Source organism: Petromyzon marinus, chromosome 79 (genome assembly GCF_048934315.1).
Source record: "Petromyzon marinus isolate PM22_M1 ecotype Great Lakes invasive population chromosome 79, UKy_Petmar_22M1.pri1.0, whole genome shotgun sequence".
Taxonomy (NCBI): Eukaryota; Metazoa; Chordata; class Hyperoartia; order Petromyzontiformes; family Petromyzontidae; genus Petromyzon; species Petromyzon marinus.
Window position 1 is genome coordinate 19,418,007 of NC_133745.1, and position 21,916 is coordinate 19,439,922.

At 55.6% G+C, this 21,916-nt stretch overlaps 2 protein-coding genes across 2 annotated transcripts in view; both read left to right on the forward strand.

Annotated features, from left to right (window-relative positions):
- LOC116938095 (uncharacterized) overlaps positions 1–12,192 on the forward strand; it is a 41,057-nt gene extending 28,865 nt beyond the window's left edge. Inside the window, exons 4-6 of the mRNA XM_076057095.1 lie at positions 1,298–2,666; positions 7,542–7,775; positions 12,135–12,192. Of these exons, the coding sequence (XP_075913210.1) occupies positions 1,298–2,580 (1,283 nt within the window). The 3' untranslated portion in view covers positions 2,581–2,666; positions 7,542–7,775; positions 12,135–12,192. The remainder of the gene's footprint in view (positions 1–1,297; positions 2,667–7,541; positions 7,776–12,134) is intronic.
- A 1-nt stretch (position 12,193) lies between these two features.
- On the forward strand, positions 12,194–13,811 carry LOC142907510 (uncharacterized). The gene is made up of 2 exons (XM_076057096.1): positions 12,194–13,579; positions 13,802–13,811. The coding sequence occupies exons 1-2, from the start codon at positions 12,366–12,368 to the stop codon at positions 13,809–13,811; spliced, it is 1,224 nt and encodes a 407-aa protein (XP_075913211.1). The 5' UTR covers positions 12,194–12,365.
- The last annotated feature ends 8,105 nt before the right edge of the window (positions 13,812–21,916 follow it).

The following is a 21,916-nucleotide window of genomic DNA, read 5'->3' on the forward strand; positions in this document are numbered from 1 at the left end:
TGGTGGCGGTGGTGGTGGTGGTGGTGGTGGCGGTGGTGGTGATGGTGGCGGTGGTGGTGGTGGTGGTCTCAAGGCGGGCGGGGGGGGTAGGGGTCCCCCTACCTTAGGGGGTCCCCCTACCTTAGGGGGTCCCCCTACCTTAGGGGTCCCCCTACCTTAGGGGTCCCCCTACCTTAGGGATCGTCTGGACAGCCGCCGTCACCCCGCAGTGGTGAGGAGCTCCACACCCGCTGTGAAAAGGGGGCTCGCGGCCTGGTAAAGCCCCCCGGGGTGGATCGACGGCGTGCCAGGTTGAGTTTCTCGCGGCCTTCCGTGGACGAGCTTGGCCCTCCGCTACTGCGACCGTTGACGGAGAGGCCTGCGGAGGGCGGAAACTCCCCGCAGAGCTGCAGGAGAGGCGGTGGTCTCCCCGCTACCCAAGATAGGGGGGGGGGGGGGGGCGGAGCTGCGCCAACTCGTGAACTGGCGACCGGCGCGCCCCCCTCTTTTGTGCGCCGACTGCAACGTTTTCTCCAAGGTGCTGGCAGTGGTGTTGGTATCCCAGGCCGGTGCGCGTACGACGGCATCGGGTACGGGTCGAGAGACGTGGTCGATCCCGCTCGCCGAAGCGCGCAAACGCGGACACCGGCCCTCCTCCTGTTGGATCGGGAGAAGGGCCTTCGGCAGGGCGAGCCCTGACGGGCACCGTGGACAAGCTCCCTGGCGTCGACTCGGCCAGGCCCTCATCTCGCACGGGGCGGGGGGTCGGGGGGCACATCCAGACTCGCGGAGATAAACCAGCGGCCCGGCGTCCCCTTTCCCCGTGGAAGCAAACGCGCGAAGTCTCTCCCGTTAGCCAAACGCTGCGGTGACCTCTCCGGTGGAGGTCGGCCGAATCTCGCCCGGGGAGGTAAGAGACTCGGTGCACTTCCTTGCGGTGCCATGGAGGGTCTTGCCCCACCGGTACTGACCGGTGGGGCAAGACAAACGGAATGTTCGGCCTTTTTGGCGGGGGGGGGGGGGGGGGGGGGGCGCGTGCTCTTGGGTTCTATTGGGTAAAGTCACGTGGGCGAAAGTAAAATGGCAACAAAAATCCCGACGTTTCGGCCGCAACGCAAGCGGCCTTCATCAGGCGAAGGGACCGTGCTGTCCAGGGGACGGCGTCGGAGTGAAGGCAGCCACAAGGCCAGGTCGCCGTCCTTTGAGGCTGTGTGGGAGGGAACAAAAAAAAAACGCCTTGACAAAGGAATTGGCATAACAATGACGTACTGGACCGGCAGTGAAGGTGGGGCGGGGCGGGGCGGGAAATAAGCTTCAGGAAACTGGGGGTGCCCTTCTACAACGGCGGGGAAGTTGGCGGTGTACAGAACGGAGACTGGGGGCCTGCTGAAGGCGCGGCTCCGGCTTGGAGCACGCCGAGTGCCGGACGAGCCCCCGCCATCTCTCTGTACCGGCCGTGGACGGCGTCCATCGTGCTCGCCTTCTGAAGCGCTCGGCTCGTCACCGCGTGGAATTTTTTTCAGCGTTTGTTTGCATTTGTGTCGCTGGTGGCTTTGTGCGTTTCATTTCGAAATCGCATCCAGTGCTGTCGCTGCTGGCGGCGATGAAAGTTGTTTGAAAGTCAAAAGTCTCCGTCTGTCTGCCTCCATCTCTCTCCATCTGTCTCAAACTCTCTCCATCTCTCTCCCTCCATCTCCATCTCTCCCTCCATCTCTCTCTCTTCCCATCTCTCTCCATCTCTCTCCCTCCATCTCTCTCTCCCCATCTCTCTCTATCTCTCTCAAACTCTCTCCATCTCTCTCCATCTCTCTCCATCTCTCTCCCTCCATCTCTCCCCTCCATCTCTCCCAAACTCTCAAACTCTCCCCATCTCTCTCCTCCATCTCTCGCCCTCCATCTCTCTCTCTCTCCCCATCTCTCTCCATCTCTCTCAAACTCTCTCCATCTCTCTCCCTCCATCTCTCTCTCTCCCCATCTCTCTCTATCTCTCTCAAACTCTCTCCATCTCTCTCCATCTCTCTCCATCTCTCTCCATCTCTCTCCCTCCATCTCTCCATCTCTCTCAAACTCTCTCCATCTCTCTCCATCTCTCTCCTCCATCTCCCTCCATCTCCCTCCATCTCTCGCCATCTCTCTCCATCTCTCTCTCCATCTCTCTCTCCATCTCTCTCTCTCTCCATCTCTCTCTCTCTCCATCTCTCTCTCTCCATCTCTCTCTCTCTTTCCATCTCTCTCTCTCCATCTCTCTCTCTCCATCTCTCTCTCTCTCCATCTCTCTCTCTCCATCCCCCTCCATCTCTCTCTCTCTCCATCTCTCTCACTCCATCTCTCTCTCCATCTCTCTCCATCTCTCTCCATCTGTCCATCTCTCTCCATCTCTCTCCTCCATCTCTCTCTCCATCTCTCTCCTCCATCTCTCTCCTCATCTCTCTCCATCTCTCTCGATCTCTCTCCATCCCTCTCCATATCTCTCCATCTCTCTCCATCTCTCTTCATCTCTCTCCATCTCTCTCCATCTCTCCCCATCTCTCTCCATCTCTATGTCCGTGTCTCTCTGTGTGCACGCATGCAGGATCATCGCCCCATCAAACAAGAGGATGATCTGGCCTATGAGATCTGGCAGAGGAGTCGGCTTAAATATGAGGATGGTGATGGTGGTGATGATGATGGTGATGGGGGTGATGATGGTGAGTTTGACTCTGCGCATATTCCTCCATTTACAAACCTGTCCCTTGCCTTTTGGTGGTGGTGATGGTGGTAGTGGTGGTGGTAGTGGAGATGGTGGTGATGGTGGTGGTGATGGTGATGGTTGTGGTGATGGTGGTGGTGATGGGGGTGGTGGTGTTGATGGTGGTGGTGATAGTGATCATTGTCCTGTTGATGGTGGTGGTGATGGTGGTGGTGGTGGTGATGGTGGCCATTGTGGTGGTGGTGATGGTGGTGGTAACAGTGGTGGTGATGATGGTGGTGGTGATGGTGGTGGCGGTGATGGTGGTGGTGGTGGTTACCGGACGGTAACGTTGTGGTGTCTGTGACGGTGGTGGTGGTAGTTATCGTACGGTAACATTGTGGCGTCTGTGACGGTGGTGGTGGTTACTGTACGGTAACGTTGTGGTGTCTGTGACGGTGGTGGTGGTTACTGTACAGTAACGTTGTGGTGTCTGTGACGGTGGTGGTAGTTACCGGACGTTAACGCTGTGGTGGCTATGCGGGGTGGGGGTGGTTACCGTACGGTAACGTTGTGGTGTCTGTGCCGGTGGCGGTGGTTACCGTACGGTAACGTTGTGGCGTCTGTGATGGTGGTGTTGGTAGTTACCGTACGGTAACGTTGTGGCGTCTGTGACGGTGGTGGTGGTAGTTATCGGACGGTAACGCTGTGGTGTCTGTGATGGTGGTGGTGGTAGTTACCGTACGGTAACGTTGTGGTGTCTGTGCCGGTGGCGGTGGTTACCGTACGGTAACGTTGTGGCGTCTGTGATGGTGGTGTTGGTAGTTACCGTACGGTAACGTTGTGGCGTCTGTGACGGTGGTGGTGGTAGTTATCGGACGGTAACGCTGTGGTGTCTGTGATGGTGGTGGTGGTAGTTACCGTACGGTAACGTGTGGCGTCTGTGACGGTGGTGGTGGTAGTTACCGTACGGTAACGTTGTGGCGTCTGTGACGGTGGTGGTGGTAGTTACCGTACGGTAACGTTGTGGTGGCTATGCGGGGTGGGGGTGGAAGGTCGATTCCCATCGGATGTTCCCAGCATGGCGCTCGTAGCGATCACAGCGGCAAACCGGCGGGGGGGGGGCCCTGGACGAGTGCCCGGGGGCCGGTAACCCCTCCACCTTCAATTAAATTTTCCGCAAAACCAAATGAAACGGAGCTCGTGACGAAGGACCCCGCACCGTTCGGTAAATAGCCACTGCGGGTGGCCACGTGGAATCTCCGAACGCTCGCTGCGGGAGGAGAGGCTACCCGCTCCTCCGTCGGGAGCTGGACCGGTACCGCCTGGATCTCTGCGGTATTCGGGAGGGTCCGGTGGACCGGCTCTGGCTCCTGCCACCATGAGGGGTGGGACAGTCCTCTACTCGGGGCAGCAGACTGCCAAACAACAGGGTGTGGCTCTTCTTCTGAACAAGATAATGAAGGGGGCGTGGGAGCGTGGCGGTGAGGTGTGGGAAGCTTTAAGCCCCAGGCTACTTTGGGCTCGCCTTCCCGTCAACCGGAGGCGAGGAGTGGTGGTCGTGGTTACTTATGCCCCCACCGAAGACAAACATCCGTGGAGGGATGCAGGCAAGGCCGATGAGTCAGATGCCTTCTATGACCTCCTGTCACAGGTGCTGGCTAAAGTGGCCCCTCGGGATAGAGTCATCTTGTTGGGTGACTTCAATGCCCAAGTTGGTGACGATGCAAACCTCTGGTTTGAAGTGATTGGAGGGCATGGGCCAGATCAGCTCAATAACAACGGTAGGAGGCTGCTAGATTTCTGTGCAGCCCATGGGCTTGTAATTACCAACACGCTGTTCCGGCATCGGCGCATCCACACAACATCATGGATGCATGCCGGGTCCAAGCAAGAACATCTGCTGGACTACATAGTGACGGACCAGCGGATGCGGGCCCATGTCCTTGACAACAGGACCTACCGTGGAGCTGATCTGCCCTCTGACCATCGACTAGTCATCTGTAAGATGCGCCTGCCATTCTTCCACTCCGGTGGTGGGTGTACACCCAGGACCCCATTCCAACCTAAAGTGGCCTGGTCTCAGCTGATGAAAGTTGCAAGCAAGAATTTCATCATCGCTTGCGGCTGGGGTTGGCATCGCCCCCCACTCCTCCTGATGTCGAGGGTAAATGGGCGAGGTTTAGGACTGACTCATGCAGCTGCAGTTGCCGCTTTGGGTACGCGGTCCAGACCTCCCCAGAGACCCTGGCTGACATAGGAGGTGTTCAGGATAGTTGAGAAAAAGCGACAGGCCCACTGTCATCGGCTACAGAATCCCACGTCAGAGAATGAGGAGGCTTACCGCAGCCTTCGCTCGGAGGTTCGGAGAGCCGTGAGGCGCTGCAAGGATGGGTGGTGGTCGCGGGTTGCTGAGGAGATGGAGTCTGCCTCAGTGGCCCGTGATCACAGATCTCTATTTAACTCCGTCAAAAAGTAACCTGCAGCGGCACACCTATTACCATCATTAGGGGAAAAAAATGGTGTTCCAATCTCCGACCCCCAGGAACAGGTTTGCAAATTTGTTGAGCATTTCTGTGAGGTCCTGGGGGAGGGGAAACCCCTCAGCCAGGAAATCATCATGGCACAAAGTGGGGATGACCCTGCTGAGGCTACGGTGCCTCAAATATTGGAAGAAGCCACCCGTGTGAGTGGCTGGCTGAGGTGCCATCTGTTGAGGAAGTACTGAAGGCGATCTGGAGTCTGAGACCAGGAAAGGCAGCGGGCAGAGATGATCTCCCAAGCGAAATGCTGAGGGAGGGTGGCGTATGTGCACAGACTACCCTACATGACATCATAACAACAGTCTGGACCACTGGACGGCTCCGCAGGATTGGAAGGATGCCCTGGTGGTCCCCCTCTTTAAGAAGGGGGGACCGCACAGACTGTAACAACTACAGGGGCATCTCACTCCTCAGTGTGCCGGGAAAGGGTCCTGGCAAGGATTATTCAACATCGCCTTGCTAGGCACGCTGAGGAGAGGCTTGCGGAGCCCCAATGCGGTTTCAGGAAAGTGCGGTCCTGCACAGATGTCATATTTAGCAGAGGTGTAGCGAATTCCATAAAGTCCTACATCTGTGCTTTATTGACCTGGTCAAGGCCTATGATTCCATCAGTAGGCTTGGGCTCTGGGTTGTTCTTCGTGCTTTTGGAGTCCCTGACCCTCTGCTCACGATCATTAAGGACCTTCATGATGGTGAGCGGGCCCGGGTAAAACTACGTGGCCGGGAGTCAGAGCCATTCCCTGTACACCTTGGGGTGTGACAGGGATGTCCTCTGGCTCCCACATTATTTAACATCTATTTTGATCCTGGGTTTTAACCAGGCTGGATTGTGTGAGGAGCTCACAAATCCTTGGAAAGATCTGGGCAAGGTCCCATCGGTGAGCTCCTCCGGCAGGCAAGGCTGCGATGGCTCCGTCATGTAGCCTGCATGCCCAGCCACCGCATGCCGAAACAGCTTTTGTTCGGCCAGATCGAGGGGGCTAAACGGGCGCGGCACGGGCTAGAGAAGAGATGGAGTGATGTGGTTCAGGAGGACGTGGAGCTGAGTGGACTTGCCGATGACTGGTACCAGCGGTGTCAAGATCGCCCTCTGTGGAGGAGGCTCATGAAGGACGCTACTGGGCAGTTGGAGGCAGTCGCCCTCCAACAACAACGGAGGGCGGAGGAGCGACGCTCACAACAACGAGCGGAGCGCCGGGTGGCTATGGCACAGCAGGTTGGCACAGTAGGGGGCACAGGTGGTGCATCAGCCAGTCATCTCAGTCAGTCGACCCGTGGCACCTGGGTCTGCCCCGTGACCTCCTGCCAGCGGGCATTCGACACTTCACGTGGCCTCAAGGTGCACATGGCCTGGCACAAGCGTCGTGGTGACGTCACCGCCACTTAGTGGCGAATGGCGGTTGTTGTTGTATGTGTGTGTGTGTATATGTGTGTGTATGTGTGTGTGTGTGTATGTGTGTGTGTATGTGTGTGTATGTATGTACAGGTGTATGTATGTGTGTGTGCGACCCGGGTTCGATTCCCGCTCACGGCCAATACCAGTGACGATTATCTGAACCGGTCCCGGGCCTCCCCTAGGTCGACTCAGCCGCAAATGAGTACCTGGTGCGGTGTATAAACATCGCCACTGGGGAGACAAAGGCGGTCGGGCGTGGTGCTGGCCACCCACCCCCTCGTGTACTGTTCCGGCCTTCAAAGGTGCTCGCTAACAGCACTTGCCCCAACAGTCTGTTAAGGCTACATGGGGGATCTTTGTCTTTGTATGTGTGTGTATGTGTGTATGTATGTGTGTGTATGTATGTGTATGTATGTGTGTGTGTATGTGTGTATGTGTGTGTATGTGTGTATATATGTGTGTGTCTGTGTGTGTGTAATTGTGTGTATATGTGTGTGTGTGTAAATGTATGTATGTGTGTGTATATGTGTGTGTGTATGTGTGTGTGTATGTGTGTGTGTGTGTATGTGTGTATGTGTGTGTGTGTAAATGTGTGTATGTGTGTATATGTGTGTATGTATGTGTGTGTCTGTGTATGTGTGTATATATGTGTGTGTGTGTGTATGTGTGTGTATGTGTGTATATATGTGTGTGTCTGTGTGTGTGTATGTATGTGTATGTATGTGTGTGTGTGTATGTATGTGTATGTATGTGTGTATGTATGTGTATGTATGTGTATGTATGTGTGTGTGTATGTGTGTGTGTATGTATGTATGTGTATGTATGTGTGTATATGTATGTGTGTGTATATATATGTGTGTGTGTGTGTATGTGTGTGTATATATATGTATGTGTGTATATGTATGTGTGTGTGTATATGTATGTGTGTGTGTCTGTGTGTTTGTATAAATCCCAGCTCAGGGAGTGGACCTCCGCGTCCGAGCGGGAGACCTCAGGGCCCCTGTGGGGGGCCGAGGAGGAGGAGGAAGAGGCGGAGGAGGCGGAAGAGGAGGAGGAGGCGGAAGAGGAGGAGGAGGTGGGCGACGAGGTGGGCGAGGAGGGGAGCTGCGGGCGGTGGTTGCCAGCCTTCGGCAGCGCCGGGCGGCGTCGTGCGACGTCGCAGAGGTCGAGGTGGCGCTGGAGGATGACGGTGAGGGTGGTGGGGGTGAGTGGGGGGTGGGTGGGGGTGGGTGGGGGTGGGTCCCGACTGTTGATTTGTCGACGCTGTCGGAGGTGGAATCCGGTCGGCTCCGAGGCGCTTGATGCACGGACGCCCAGTAGGGGGCGGATCCACACCACATCGCGGATGCACGCCGGCTCCAAGCCAAGAACGTCTGCTGGACTGCGTTAGTGACTGGACCAGCGGATGCGGGCCCATGCCCTTGACACCCAGGACCTACCGTGGAGCTGATCTGCCCTCTGGCCATCGGCTGGCCATCTGTAAGATGCGCCTGCCGTTCTTCCGCTCCGCTCCGGTGGTGGGTGTACACCCAGGACCCCGTGGCCATCGACGTAGCAGGCATGCCGGCCTCAATGTTTCTAACCGGCGAAGGCGCTCCATTAAGGGAGGGGTCCACGTTTTCCATAAGGCGTGGAAGAAGGGGAGGGGAACGACCGTGGCCGAGAAGGCCTGGAGCTTAGCGCGGAGCGACAGACCGGGTAGCTTCCGCGCAGCGCTACGCAACCGATGAAAAGAGAGCTCGTCGTATTAATTTACACGAGTGGGTGTGGTTGTGTTAATTTACAGCCTTTGTGATAACCAGGAACCGCCCCGTTGACGGGGGTTCCGGTTATCAGTCGGGATAATGCAATAATTATTATTATCGTATGTCCGTCACGCGGTTGCTGCGAGCATGCCAGATTAAACTTCGGCTTCGCCGTTTAACTTCGCATTAGCGATCGGTGCGACGCAATTATTGTCGCCTTGACATCTGTCGAGTATGGACGAGCGTGTTTATGCACGGTCGCCAAGTTCAGATCTCAGCGCGGGAAATTCCGTCCTCATGCGTAATTCAGGAAAGAAACGCACAACACTTCTGCGTTCACCAATTTTGCTTCTGACTAAGCTTTAACTCTCAAAAGATGCAACTCCTCGCCTCGGGGAATTCCAACGCGGTGTCAACGCGGGGTCGTCACGACTGCGATTTTTTTCACTTTGACGGCAGCACTTTGACTCATTCCCCACGCAACGCGAGCGGTCGGCGACGGAGATTTGAAGCGTCCGTGACTGCAAGGATCCACACTCTTTGGCTTCTGTTCGGCAAAGTCACGTAGGTAACAAAAATAAAACATCTTCTTTGGTTCTTTCGGTAAAGTCACCACCACGTAGAATGAGAATAAAATAATAAATTGATAAAATAAAATAACACAATGATATTCTCACGACGTTTCGGCCGCGACACAAGCGGCCTTCATCAGGTGAAGGGGGCGAGTTCTGTCTGGTAGGACAGCGCTGGAGTGAAAGAGCCACGTTCAGATCACGGCCTTTAAACCTCAACTTTAGCACTTAAAGGCCGTGATCTGAACGTGGCTCTTTCACTCCAGCGCTGTCCTACCAGACAGTCTCATCCCTTCACCTGATGAAGGCCGCTTGTGTTGTGGCCGAAACGTCGTGAGAATATTATTGTGTTATTGTTATTTTATCAATTTATTATTTTATTCTCATTCTACGTGGTGGTGACTTTACCGAAAGAACCAAAGAAGATGAATCATTGCAGTCACGAAAGCTTTAAATCGAAAAATAAAACAGCGGCCTTGTGACTTCACCGAATAGAACCAAAAGAGTATGGTGATAGAGAGAGAGAGAGTCGTTAAAACATCTAAACAAAACCAAAAAAAAACGACTCTCATTACGACCGATCATACCGGAATTTCCACGCGCGGTACCGCGTCCGTTCATGGATCCATGAGCGCAACCCGCATCATCACGTCACTAGCACATTGGGTTGCGGAACGGTTGAGTGTCCTGTGGAGTACGTGAGTACGTGCGGCGGCCATCAGTAGCGAAAGGGGCGTAAAGATCGCACGACAATATTCGCGCGAAGAGGGCGATCAAGACAGTCGTCATTCCCAAAGGCACAAGTGTATCAACAGATCCATCGGACAGGTTATGCGATTGCGGAAGTGGCTCGGGGTGAGGGTGTGCTGTGGGGTGTGCACGCTCTCCCCTGATATCCTCATCTTTTGGGCCAACGTTTAATTAATTGTGGACCAGATCGCCTGATGGGGAAGCCGGTTGGATACGCTGTCCCCCCTCCCCTCCCACGTGAGCGTAGGTCCGTGGCAAAGGCATCAAAACATTAAGGGTGGAAAATTCCGAATGTACTTGTGAACGACGGAGTGTCCACTCGGCCTGCCGCGATTCCTTCGCGGCAGACCGATTTGGTTCACGGACGTGAGCAATCGGGCCCTTTGGTTCGCGACCCGTGTGTGTATGTTTGGAGGCATCGATACATTGCGTTGAACGGTCACTGCTCGGACTTGATTGATTCTTTCCGTCAAGCAGACGCCTCGGTTTGCCGTGTGGGTGGGGGGCCAGTTGCGCGCGCCATCCGTGTCGGGTCGATTTCCCTTCGGCCCACCGTGGCCGACTCGGCTCGGCTCGGCTCGGCTCGGGCCGAGTCGGGCGCGGGCGGGTCGCCGAGTGTTTGGCCGCCGGCTGCGCTGTCGGGCGCCCGGCAGTGCGCCCGTTCCGACGGTGCGACCCCCCCGCGGCCGAGCGGCCGGCGAAGCTCGCCGCCCCGGCGAAGCTCGCCGCCCCGGCGAAGCTTCGCCGCCCCGGCGAAGCCTCGCCGCCCCGGCGAAGCTCGCCGCCCCGGCGAAGCTTCGCCGCCCCGGCGAAGCCTCGCCGCCCCGGCGAAGCTGCAGAAACCTCTTCCGCGTCGACGGCGGTTGATTTTCTTTCTCACGGAGCAGTTGAGTTGAGCTGGTCCTCCTGAGCTGGGTCCGATGATTGATGAGCTGGTGGCGCGCCACCGCTCTCCTGATTTTCAATGCTGTAGTGTCGTATTTGATGCCGAAATCCCTTATCCCTTGGCTCCTCCTCCACACACAAGGCGGAGCTTGTTTTGATTTTTGCTGTGTGTCGTGGTCTGGGGTGTGTGTCCGTAATTGTCCGTCCGTGCGTGCGTCCGTGTGCGTGTCCTTGTGTGCGTCATTTACGGCATGGTTTCAGTTGCCGCCTCTTTCACAAAAAACATGCGAACCGTCTCAAGGGCGCCTCTCTGTCTGTGTTGCGGGAAGACGAAGCCGTCTCTCCCCCGTTGCCCTCGGTTTACCGCCACTCGGATGTTGCTGGCTTTACGTTCAACAAGGTCGCGATTGGCACTCCTTGCTGTCTGTGGGGTCGGGCAACGGGCAAGGGCGTCGCACATTTTAAGGGTGAATAGTGTTAGCGTCGGTGTTCCCGCGTGACCACGCCTTGTGATGTCCACCCGACTTGATTTGTTTGCCGAGGTCTGCGGACGCCTTCGTCAGCAAGGAATTTCCTCTCTGCTTGCACGTGTGGTGTGTTACCCATCCAGCCGCGGTGAGGGAGCGTTATCTACGCATTCTCAGCCTTCCCGTGAGCCTACTATTTTTAATTTCAATTCTACGGCCCTTCCATGATCCTCCACGTGCCGGTTGCTTGTGCTTGCCGTTTTCATTCATTATTTCGAAAGGAAAAAATTATATGTGTATCGGCAAATATATTTTATCGTGGTTAATGATGGAAAAAGGGCCTTATACAACAAAGGTGGAGGGGTTACCAGCCCCTCGCACCCGTCCAGAGCCCCCGTTTAGCCCCTGTGGTGGTCGCAGACGCCATGAGGGGAGAGGAGCCAATCGGAATTGGGCCTCCCCCCACAGCACTGTCCACGACAGAGTTGCCCGTCCGGCACCGCGCGGAGGTAGGGGGTTGTTTTGCCGGACTACACACAGACAGACACACACACACACAGACAGACACACAGAGACACACACACGCAGACACACAGAGACACACACAGACACACAGACAGAGGTAGGCCAATTGGGCAGAGAGATGGACTCGCAGGACAGAGCTGATTGTCATGAACGTCTCACGCACTTTGTGATTGAGAATCTCTCCCTCCCTGTCCCTCTCCTCCCTCCCTCCCTGTCCCTCTCCCTCCTCCCTCCCTCCTCCCTCCCTCCTCCCTCCCTCCCTCCCTGTCTCTCTCCCTCCTCCCTCCCTCCTCCCTCCCTGTCCCTCTCCCTCCCTCCCTCCCTGTCTCTCTCCCTCCTCCCTCCCTCCTCCCTCCCTCCCTCCCTGTCCCTCCCTGTCTCTTTCCCTCCTCCCTCCCTCCTCCCTCCCTGTCCTCTCCCTCCCTCCCTCCCTCCCTCCTCCCTCCCTCCCTCCCTGTCTCTTTCCCTCCTCCCTCCCTCCTCCCTCCCTGTCCCTCTCCCTCTCTCCCTCCCTCCCTCCCTCCCTCCCTCCCTCCCTCCCTCCCCTCTCCTCCCTCCCTCCCCTCCCCTCCCCTCTCCTCTCCCCCGCGACTCCGTCGCTCAGCCGTCATCGCCGCCTCAGCCCACCCCTCACCCCCCTCCTCCTCCTCCCCCCTCCCTCCCCCTCCCTCCTCCCCTCCGCCGCCCCCGCGGAGCGCCACGCTTGCCCCGTGTGCGGCCGCGACTTCCCCAAGAGCCACGGCCTGCGTGTGCACATGCAGCTGCACTCGCGGCCGGCCCGCCGCAAGGTCCACCAGTGCGAGCGCTGCCCTACAAGTCCGAGTACAAGGGCAACATGCGCAAGCACCAGCGGACTCACGACAACAACAACAACAACAACGCCGACAATGCCGACGGCTCCGGCCCTCGCCGCCGCCCAGGCCGCCGCCCCGCCATCCCCGGACAGCCGCCGCGGCCCCGCCGGGCCACCGGCGCCGCGGCCGCCGGCGCCGCTAGGCCCCACCGTTGCGACGAGTGCGGCAAGACCTACGCCTGCTCGTCGAACCTCAAGGTGCACTCCAGGACGCACACGGGAGAGCGGCCGCACCGCTGCGCCCTCTGCGGCAAGGCCTTCATCCAGCTCGTGAGCCTGCGCATGCACACGATGGCGCACACGGGCGAACGGCCGCACAAGTGCGCCCTCTGCGACAAGGCCTACGCCAGCGCCTCCAAGCTCAAGGAGCACGGGCGGGCGCACACGGGCGAACGGCCGTACGGGTGCGCCGCCTGCGGCAAGGCCTTCGCCTGCTCCTCCAAGCTCAAGCGGCACCTCAAGAGCCACGGCGGAGGAGGCGGCGGAGGCGGTGGAGGCGGCGGAGGAGGCGGCGGAGGAGGCGGTGGAGGCGGTGGAGGAGGCGGCGAGCGGAGGCCGCGGCCGTGCGCCGCGTGCGGCGAGGCGTTCGCGACGGCGTCGGAGCTCCGGCGACACGCCGAGACGCACGGCGACGGCACGGCCGCCGGAGAGGCCCGCCACGAATGCTCCGTCTGCGGCAAGGCCTTCGCCGGCGCCTCGAACCTCAAGTCGCACATGCGCACGCACTCGGGCGAGCGTCCGTACGTGTGCTCGGCGTGCGACAAGACGTACGCCTGCGCGACCAGCCTCAGGATCCACATGCGCACGCACACGGGCGAGAAGCCCTACGGCTGCCCGCTGTGCGGGAAGATCTTCAACTACCCGACGAGCCTCAAGACGCACCTGCGCACGCACACGGGCGAGAAGCCCCACCGGTGCCCCGTCTGCGGCAAGGCCTTCTCGCTGTCGTGCAACCTCAAGACGCACGTGATGATCCACTCGGAGGCGCGGCCGCACCCCTGCGGCGAGTGCGGCCGCGCCTTCCGGCAGGCCTCGGACCTCAAGAAGCACGTCAAGCGGCACGCGCTGGCCAGAGGCCTCGCGGGCGAGGCGCTGCGCGGAGGAGGAGGCGGGGGAGGAGGGGGAGGCGGGGGAGGAGGAGGCGGGGGAGGAGGAGGCGGGGGGAGGAGGCGGGGGGAGCAGGGGGAGGAGGCGGGGTGGATGCGGAGGAGGAGGAGGCGGGGGAGGTGGGGGAGGATGGGGAGGCAGGGGAGGATGGGGAGGATGGGGAGGAGGGGGAGGATGGGGAGGATGGGGAGGAGGGGGAGGAGGAGGATGGGGAGGATGAGGAGGAGGGGGAGGAGGGGGCAGCGTTTGCCGGCGGCGGATTGGAGGTGTATGGAGCGAGCGACGGTTAAGTGGTCGGGTGTGTGGTGTAGTGTGGTGTAGTGTGGTGTGGTGTAGTGTGGTGTGTGTGGTGTAGTGTGGTGTGTGTGGTGTAGTGTGTGTGTGGTGTAGTGTGTGTGTGGTGTAGTGTGTGTGTGGTGTAGTGTGTGTGTGGTGTAGTGTGTGTGGTGTAGTGTGTGTGGTGTAGTGTGTGTGTGGTGTGTGTGGTGTGTGGTGTAGTGTGGTGTGTGTGGTGTAGTGTGGTGTAGTGTGGTGTAGTGTGTAGTGTGGTGTGTGTGTAGTGTGGTGTGGTGTGGTGTGTGTGTGGTGTAGTGTGTGTGTGGTGTAGTGTGTGTGTGTGGTGTGTGTGTGGTGTGTGTGTGTCTGGTGTGTGTGGTGTGTGTGGTGTGTGTGGTGTAGTGTGTGGTGTGTGTGGTGTTGTGTGTGTGTGATGTGTGGTGTGTGTGGTGTAGTGTGGTGTGTGTGTGTGGTGTGTGTGGTGTAGTGTGTGGTGTGTGTGGTGTAGTGTGTGTGTGATGTGTGGTGTGTGTGGTGTAGTGTGGTGTGTGTGGTGTAGTGTGGTGTAGTGTGGTGTAGTGTGTAGTGTGGTGTGTGTGTAGTGTGGTGTGGTGTGGTGTGTGTGTGGTGTAGTGTGTGTGTGGTGTAGTGTGGTGTGTGTGGTGTAGTGTGGTGTGTGTATGTTGTGTGTGGTGTGTGTGTGTGGTGTTTGTGTGTGTGTGGTGTAGTGTGTGTGTGGTGTAGTGTGTGTGTGGTGTAGTGTGTATGGTGTGTGTGTGTTAGTGTGTGTGTGTGTGTGTGTGGTGTGTAGTGTGGTGTGTGTGGTGTAGTGTGTGTGTGTGTGGTGGTGTGTGTGTGTGGTGTGTGTGTGGTGTGTGTGGTGTGTGTGGTGTGTGTGTGTGTGTGTGTGTGTGGTGTGTGTGGTGTAGTGTGGTGTGTGTGTTGTGTGTGTGTGTGGTGTGTAGTGTGGTGTGTGTGTGTGTAGTGTGTGTGTGTGTGTGTGTGTGTGTGGTGTGTGTGTGTGAGTGTGTGTGTGTGTGTGTGTGTGTGTGTGTGTGTGTGTGTGTGTGTGTGTGTGTGTGTGTTGGGTGTGGTGGGTGTGGGATGGGTGGGGTGTGGTTGGGTTTTGGTGGGTGTGTGGTGGGTGGTGTGTGGTGGGTGTGTGTTGTTGTAGTGTAGTGTTAGTGTAGTGTAGTTGTGTATAGTGAGTAGTGTATGTGTAGTATAGTGTAGTGTAGTGTAGTAGTGTATAGTGTAGTAGTGTATTGTTAGTAGTGATAGTGTAGTGTAGTCGGTTAGGCAATAACCAGCGACCCGAGTTCGATTCCCGCTCACGGCCAACGCCACCGGTGACGAACATCTGAACCGGGTCCTGCGACTCCCCTAGGTCGACTCGGCCTCAAATGAGTCACCTGGGGAGAGACAAAGGCGGCGGGCGTGGTGCTGGCCACCCACCCCCTCGTGTGCCACAGTGTCGGCCTTCACAGGTGCCGCTCGCCAACAGCACTTGCCCCTACAGTCCGTTAAGGCTACACGGGGGATCTTTGTCTTTGTGGTGGGTGTGGGTGAGGGTGGTCCCCCAGCTAGAGGAACCGCAGAATCGCTGTCGGTCGGGGGCAACGTCGGGGGCAACGTCGGGGGCAACGTCGGGGCAACGTCGGGGCAACGTTGGGTGCGGGAAACAGGTCGCCACTATAAACGGCACGCAACGATTTGGGGAAAGTATCTCATTGCGATTTTTTTTTTTTTTCCCCCTCCTGACAGATATTTCGATTGCGATTTGATTCGTGGTAAAAGAAAGATGTTCAAGTCAAGGCTCAGTTCAATATGCACCGTGCAATGTACTTAACACACGTGATGGAGCATGAGCACGTGATCCCATCAACGCGTGAACTGCTCTAGACGGGCCACGGCATGGGCTGGAGAAGAGGTGGAATGATGGGTGAGTGTGTGGGCGATTGGGTGAGTGTGTGGGCGAGTGGGTGGGGAGGTGAGTGGGTGAGTGGGTGGGTGGGTAGCTGGGTGGGTGAGTGAGTGAGTGAGTGGGTGGGTGAGTGGGTGGGTGGGTGAGTGAGTGAGTGGGTGGGCGAGTGGGTGGGTGGGCGAGCGGATGTGTGGATGGGCGAATGAGTGTGCGGGTGAATGGATTCATGAGCGTGTGAGTGGACCAGCGTGTGAGCGAATGAATGAGTGGACGGGTGGGTGAATTAATGTATGAGTGTGCCGGGAAAGGTCCTGGCAAGGATTATTCAGCATCGCCTTGCCAGGCACGCTGAGGAGAGGCTTGCGGAGCCCCAAGGCGGTTTCAGGAAAGGGCGGTCCTGCACATATGCCATATTTTCTGTCCGTCTGCTACAGCAGAGGTGTAGGGAATTCCAACAAGACCTACATCTCTGCTTTATTGACCTGGTCAAGGCCTATGATACCATCAGTAGGCCCTGGGCTCTGGGTTGTTCTTCGTGCTTTTGGAGTCCCTGACCCTCTGCTCACGATCATTAAGGACCTTCATGATGGTGAGTTGGCCCGGGTAAAACTACGTGGCCGGGAGTCGGAGCCATTCCCTGTACACCTTGGGGTGCGACAGGGATGTCCTCTGGCTCCAACATTATTTAACATCTAGTTTGACCACGTAGTTTGTGAAGTCTTCAGTAGCTGTAACGGAGGAATTTCCATCCGGTACAGATACAATGGGAGGCTGATCGATGCCCGGGTGCTGTCAAGGGATGGCTCCCTATTGCTCAACCACATTATGTATGCCGATGATCTGGTAATTGGAGGAGTTGGAGACGCTGCTGCTGAACCTGGAGCTTGCCACTAAGAGGTGGGGCCTTACCATCAGCCCCACCAAAATTAAGCACCTGCCTAGGTATTTTGCACCATTGGACACTCCACCCCCACAACTCCTAATCGGTGATGGGGCAGTTGTGGAGAGAGTGGAGAGTTTCCCATACCTGGGCAGTGTGCATATGACCGGCTCCGGTTTTACAGCAGAGGTCTCGCTCCGAATCAGTCGAGCGGTAATATCTTTTCATCGGTTGCGTAACGCTGTGTGGAAGCTTACCTGGTCTCTCGCTCCGCACTAAGCTTCAGGTCTTCTTGGCCACGGTCATTCCCTCCCTTCTCTACGCTTGCGAAACGTGGACCCCCCCTAATGGAACATCTTCGCCGGTTAGAAACATTTAGGCTGGCCTGCCTACGATCCATCCTGGGTTTGTCCAGGATGGATTGTGTGAGGAGTTCACAAATCCTTGAAAGATCTGGACAAAGTCCCATCGGTGAGCTCCTCCGGCAGGCAAGGCTGCGTTGGCTGGGTCATGTAGCCCGCATGCCCACCCACCACATGCCGAAACAGCTTTTTTTGGGCTGGATCGAGGGGGCTAAATGGGCGCGGCACGGGCTAGAGAAGAGATGGAGTGATGTGGTACAGGAGGACGTGGAGCTGAGTGGACTTGCCAATGACTGGTATCAGCGGTGTCATAATCGGCCTCTCTGGAGGAGGCTCGTGAAGGATGCTACTGGGCAGTTGGAGGCAGTCGCCCTCCAACAACAACGGAGGGCGGAGGAGCGACGCTCACAACAACGAGCAGAGCGCCGGGTGGCTAAAGCGCAGCAAGTTGGCACAGTAGGGGGCACAGGTGGTGCATCAGCCAGTCATCTCAGTCATCTCAGTCGACCCGTGGCACCTGCTGGGTCTGTCCCGTGACCTCCTACCAGCGGGCGTTCGACAAGGTGCACATGGCCTGGCACAAGCGTTGTGGTGACGTCACCGCCACTTAGTGGCTAATGGCGGTTGTTGTTGTGAGTGGTTGAGTGAATGTATGAATGTGTGGGTGGGTGGGTGAGTTGGTGAGTGAGTGGATGGGTGAGTGAGTGAGTGAGTGGGTGAGTGAGTGAGTGGGTGGGTGAGTGAGTGAGTGGGTGAGTGAGTGAGTGGGTGAGTGAGTGGGTGGGTGAGTGGGTTGGTGGGTGGGTGGGTGAGTGAGTGAGTGGTTGAGTGTTTGAGTGAGTGGGTGGGTGAGTGAGTGGGTGGGTCGATGAGTGGGTGAGTGAGTTGGTGAGTTGGTGGGTGGGTGGGTGGGTCGATGAGTGTGTGAGTGAGTGAGTGGGTGGGTGAGTGGGTGGGTGAGTGGGTGGGTGGGTGAGTGGGTGGGTGAGTGATTGAATTAATGAGTGGGTGGATAAAAAGGTGGGGGGGGAGCGATCCTTGTCTCTGTAGGTCTACATGAAGCAGGATCTGTTGTAGTCATAGTAGCAGTAGTAGTAGCATTAGTAGTAGTAGCAGCAGCAGTAGTAGCAGCAGTAGTAGTAGCAGTAGTAGCAGTAGTAGTAGCAGCAGTAGTAGTAGCAGTAGTAGCAGTAGTAGTAGCAGTAGTAGCAGCAGTAGTAGTAGTAGCAGCAGCAGTAGTAGCAGTAGTAGTAGCAGTAGTAGTAGCAGTAGTAGCAGTAGTAGTAGCAGTAGTAGTAGCAGTAGTAGTAGCAGTAGTAGTAGCAGCAGTAGTAGTAGCAGTAGTAGCAGTAGTAGTAGCAGTAGTAGCAGCAGTAGTAGCAGTAGTAGTAGGAGCGGTAATATTTGACGTCACAGCCTCTGGAATTGTGACGTCACTGCCCGTGCGAGCTCCCCGTTGCTTCGTTGTTCGTCATCGCGTCCTCGTCTTTTGTCGTCATTTTAAAATAAACACAAACACAGAGACACAGACATACACAGACACACACACAGACACACACACACAGTCACACACAGACACACACACAGACACACACAGACACACACACAGACACACACACACAGTGACACACACAGACACACACACAGACACAGTCACACACACAGACACACATAGACACAGTCACACACACACAGACACACACGCAGTCACACACACACAGTCACACACACACAGTCACACACACACAGACACACATAGACACATACACAGACACACATAGACACACACACAGACACACAGAGAGACACACACAGACACAGAGAGACACACACACAGACACACACACAGACACACACACAGACACACACACAGACACACACACAGACACACACACGGACACACACGGACACACACACAGACACACACACAGACACACACACAGTCACACACACAGACACACACACAGTCACACAGACACACACACACAGTCACACACACACAGACACACACACACAGACACACACACACATACACAGACACACACATACACAGACACACACACAGACACACAGACACACACACAGACACACACACACAGACACACACACAGACACACTCGTATGTAAACAGAGAAAATAAAATGTAAAAACAAACGCGGAACTTGAACGACTGACTTCTGTCGCTGCGCGTCTCCCCGTGTCCCCCTGTACACTACACTATACACTACACTATACACTACACTATACACTACACTATACACTACACTATACACTACACTACTATACACTACACTACTATACACTACACTACTATACACTACACGATACACTACACACTACACTACTATACACTACACTACTATACACTACACGATACACTACACTACTATACACTATACACTACACTACTATACACTACACTATATACTACACTATACACTACACTACTATACACTACACTATACACTACAATACACTACACTACTATACACTACACTACTGTACACTACACTACTATACACTACACTATTATACACTACTATACACTACACTACAATACACTACACACTACTATACACTACACTACTAAACACAACACTACACTACATGATACACTACACTATACACTACACTACTATACACTACACTATACACTACTGTACACTACTAAACACTACACTACTATACACTACACTACTATACACTACACTACTAAACACTACACTATACACTACACTACTATACACTACACTACTAAACACTACACTATACACTACACTACTATACACTACACTACTATACACTACACTATACACTACACTACTATACACTACACTACTAAACACTACACTACTAAACACTACACTACTAAACACTACACTACTAAACACTACACTACTATACACTACACTACTAAACACTACACTATACACTACACTACTATACACTACACTACTAAACACTACACTATACACTACACTACTATACACTATACTACTATACACTACACTATACACTACACTACTATACACTACACTACTATACACTACTAAACACTACACTACTAAACACTACACTACTAAACACTACACTACTAAACACTACACTACTATACACTACACTACTAAACACTACACTACTATACACTACACTATACACTACACTACTATACACTACACTATACACTACTAAACACTACACTATACACTACACTACTATACACTACACTGCTAAACACTACACTACATGATACACTACACTACTATACAGTGAGGGATACAAAGTATTTGATCCCCTGCTGATTTTGTACGCTTGTCCACTGACAAAGAAATGGTCAGTCTGTTATTGTAATGCTAGGTATCGTGGAAGACTTTTTTAATTTTTCCCACGGACCGGGGAGTGAGTGGAGTGAGTGGAGTGGGGGGGTGTTCATCATTGGGCCCCCCTTTCTAATGCAGGCGATTGTATTTATTTATTTATTTTATAAATTCATTTTGGCCGGGGTCAGCTTGCGGTGGGCTTCAAACCAACGCCACGGATGGAGACCATCGCGAAGTGGGGCAAAGAGGCTCGGGTGGAAGTGGTAAAGAAAATAGTGGGGGTGGTGGTGGGTGGGTGGTGGTGGTGGGTGGTGGTGGGTGGGGGGTGGTGGTGGGTGGGTGGGGGTGGGTGGGGGGTGGTGGTGGGTGGGTGGTGGTGGTGGTGGTGGGTGGTAGTGGTGGGTGGTTGGGGGTGGTGGTGGTAGTGGGTGAGGGGTGGTGGTGGGGGTGGTGGTGGGTGGGTGGGGTAGTGGTGGGTGGTTGGGGGTGGTGGTGGGGTGGTGGTGGGTGGGTGGGTGTGGGTGGGTGGGTGGTGGTGGTGGGTGGGTGGTTGGTGGGTGGGTGGTGGGTGGGTGGGTGGTGGGTGGGTGGTGGGTGGGTGGTGGGTGGGTGGTGGGTGGGTGTGGGTGGGTGTAGGTGCGGGCACGTACGGACTCACCGCTCCCCGTGACGCTGCCGTACCCACGGCGCGCACCAAGTGGGCGTGCCCGCCGCGTGACGTCACGCGACGTCACGCGGCGCGCGGAGTCACGTGACTATGCGTGAACGTGCGCTTCATGGTTTTCATAGTTTTCACTTATTTGCTATATAGCCCTGCGGGACATTCTGGCTCTTGAAATCGTTGCGCTCACCCATGGCGAATCGCAGTTAGGAGCGATGCATCTCGTTTTGTTTAGACGGTTTTACATTTAACTGCAGGCCCTCTGCGTGTGTGTGTCTGTGTGTGTTAGTGAGGAGTGGTGGTGTAGCTGTTAGCGCTACGCTGGGCTATAAACCTGGCGACCCGGGTTCGATTCCCGCTCACGGCCAACAACACCAGTGACGATTATCTGAACCGGTCCTGGGCCTCCCCTAGGTCGACTCAGCCTCAGATGAGTACCTGGTGCGGTGTGTAGTAAACATTGCCACTGGGGAGACAAAGGCGGTCGGGCGTGGTGCTGGCCACCCACCCCCTCGTGTATCGTTCCGGCCTTCATAGGTGCTGTTCGCTAACAGCACTTGCCCCTACAGTCTGTTACAGGCTATACGGGGGATCTTTGTCTTTGTTTGCCGTGGTCAAATCAGGCAAATCAGAAGTCCAGTCTCCTTCTCGTCGTCAATTCCAAATTGTGCACAACCTTTTCAGAATCCCGGTGGCAATGCATCGAATCATCAATTAGTTGCCTCCTTTTCAGGCATATTCTCAGCTCTTTCGGTAAAGTCACGTTGAAGGGAAACAATAAAATAATAAAATACATATATAAATTACAATTGTTTGTACGGACGGCTTTGCTAATCGTTTGTGGGGGGTTATAAACGCCGCGTTTCCCTAAACTTCTCCAAAGGCCGTGAGTTAAACCGAAGTTCTTAATACAACCGTTGTTTAAAAAATAAATAATAAAACACTTTTTTTAAAGGACTTTATTCATGTTAATGCCATTTGCCTCTCTCCGCTGTGACCAGCC